The following is a 2,323-nucleotide window of genomic DNA, read 5'->3' as shown; positions in this document are numbered from 1 at the left end:
TCACACAGTTTTCCTCATTAGTTTCATCTTCTCAGACACTCCCTGAGGGAATCGTTCTCCATTCCCCCATAACCTGCCCTCATTATTTTCCTGATCACCATGAAAACCCCAGGAGCCAACAACAAGAAGACCAAGAGAGACCAAGGGCCAGACATGGCTCTAAGCAATCACAGGGATCTCTGCCATACAGCAAAAAGCTTAAAGGGACTCTGCCATGCAGTGAGCCATCCCAACACACCCATGGTGATCTCAGCTACACATGGCACCCTCAAACCTGACTACAGTTCTACACATGTAAAAATCATACAAGGTCCCTCTGAGGACTTCAGCCTTATGCTGATTTCATAGGAAGACTCAAAGGTGCTATTAACAGGTAAAAGGACAACAAATTCAAGGGGTAACATTAAAACACCTGGGTTTTGATAACACCAATGAAAATTGCCAAGGATTAATGCTATGAACTTTCTAAGTCCCCACAGGGGACCTACAGACATGGAACAAAATTATCTGCTTTAGAACCCTATGCTGTTCTGTTGGGCCTGATAAGGCCTGCTGCATCTACCTGAGCCTGGCTCAAGTTTGGAGACCTGTCTTTAGCTTCTGATTTAAGAGGCACCACTTCCAGGCAAAAGTGATTCAGCATATCTGCCTTAAAATTAACCCTGCCTGGTAACTGTTACATGGAGTTTTGTTGCTGGCCCACCTCACCTTACACCACTTAACCTCACCCTCTATGTTATCTTACCTCACTTCCTTAATCCTGCCCCTTGATCAAACCTATAAAAGGGGCTGCTTAATTTAATAAATGGAGTTCCTGCTTCGACAAATCTCCCGGCTCAGTGTCGACACTCACCATCACGCTCAGCCACAGAGGACGTCCAGCTGGACTGGCCAACCTACCCTCAGCTCCACCTGCTGGGTACTGAGCCGGCACTGTTCAAAGACATATATCAGCAGATTTCAATGGTGGCCAGCCTGGCCACTTAGAAAAATGTGTGGGGCCATAAACTGGCTGTTTGACTCTTGCCTGCTTGAAATCCATGAGGCACAATGTGGCTAGCACGGCATGGTGATTTTTCACCCCTGGACCGCAGGTGTTCTTTGTTTCCTAAATGGTTTGCTCAACCACTTAGATTTGGCAGGTATAGTATGAGAACTTTCCTCCTGTGAGAACTTCCTTGAGAATGACCTGCTCTGTGATTTTCACTGAAACCTGTTCCTCCCCCGCAAATTGCCCATTCTTACTCCTTATAAGCTGTAACCTAAAGAACAATAAACGGAGACTTGATCAAAATTGTCTTGTCTTCATTCTTCGCGTCTCTTGTCCCACCCCATTCTCATCCCCTCTCTTAGGGTCTCATTCGACTGACCTGCAGGACAGGTCAGAAAAACAATGTGAACTGCTTTTAAAACAAACAAATACTCAGAATCAAAGAGCCCACAGCTTATGCATTAAGTGAAAAAGAAGAAAACACTGGGTAAGGAATGCTGATCTACAGATGATAAGGATGGCTATGCATGGCCTAGCAACTTTAACAAGACCAACCAAGAGGGTTCTAATGGTCTCACATGAGCAACAGCAATATGGATTAGTGGGGAAAATGTGGTTGGTGTGCAAAGGTTGACTGCATTTATTAGAATCACAGTATTTCTCTCCAGTATGAACTCTTTCATGCCTCTGAAGAAGACTGTAACATGCAGAGGCATTATCACATAGATTACATTTGTAGGGTTTCTCACTGGTATGGATTTTTTTGAAGTGTTTGAATATTATAGTAACATACCAAAGCTTTACTGCCTCAATTACATCCATAGCGTTTCTCTCCAACATGACATTTTTTGTGATTATGAAGACTAATGGGATATGCAAAGGCTTTACCACATTCAGTACAGTCAAATGATTTCTCTCCAGTATGCCTTCTGTCGGGAGCCGCTCCCGCCATTGCAAGATGGCGCCGGCTTCCTGTTTCCTGGTTCTTCTTGCCAACGCCGCCCTGCAGTTTACGCATGCGCAGCTTTATGCTAATGTGGGTTCAGGCTGCACTCCAATTGCCTGCCATATGCTTATGAAGACTTGAGCAGAGCACCAATTACAGACGGACAGGTCGCCTTGCTGGCTATTTAAGCAGAGCACTGCCCGGGGTCTAGGTCCTTCACCATCTGCTGGAAAGAGCTGCACAATAAACTTGCCACTGAAGAAATCCTCGGTTGTTGCGTCGTCCTTATCGGCAAAGGCCATACGCGACACCTTCTTTTGTGTGTATAAAGATTACTGAGACATGAAAAGGCTTTACCACATTGAGTACATTCATATGGTTTTTCT

General features: G+C 45.0%; 1 protein-coding gene across 2 annotated transcripts in view; it reads right to left on the bottom strand.

Annotated features, from left to right (window-relative positions):
* Positions 1-1,779: 1,779 nt before the first annotated feature.
* Positions 1,780-2,323, bottom strand: part of LOC129677090 (zinc finger protein 431-like) — a 7,196-nt gene continuing 6,652 nt past the window's right edge. For both annotated transcript variants that reach the window (XM_055607694.1, XM_055607695.1), the window contains exon 4: positions 1,780-2,323. This exon is cut by the window's right edge and continues 1,347 nt beyond it. In XM_055607694.1, the coding sequence (XP_055463669.1) occupies positions 2,122-2,323 (202 nt within the window). In that variant the 3' untranslated portion in view covers positions 1,780-2,121.

This window comes from Psammomys obesus, unplaced genomic scaffold (assembly GCF_907164565.1).
Source record: "Psammomys obesus unplaced genomic scaffold, mPsaObe1.curated_primary_1811, whole genome shotgun sequence".
Lineage (NCBI taxonomy): Eukaryota > Metazoa > Chordata > Mammalia > Rodentia > Muridae > Psammomys > Psammomys obesus.
Note: the sequence above shows the minus strand (reverse complement) of the source record. Positions and strands in the feature narration are given on the sequence as shown.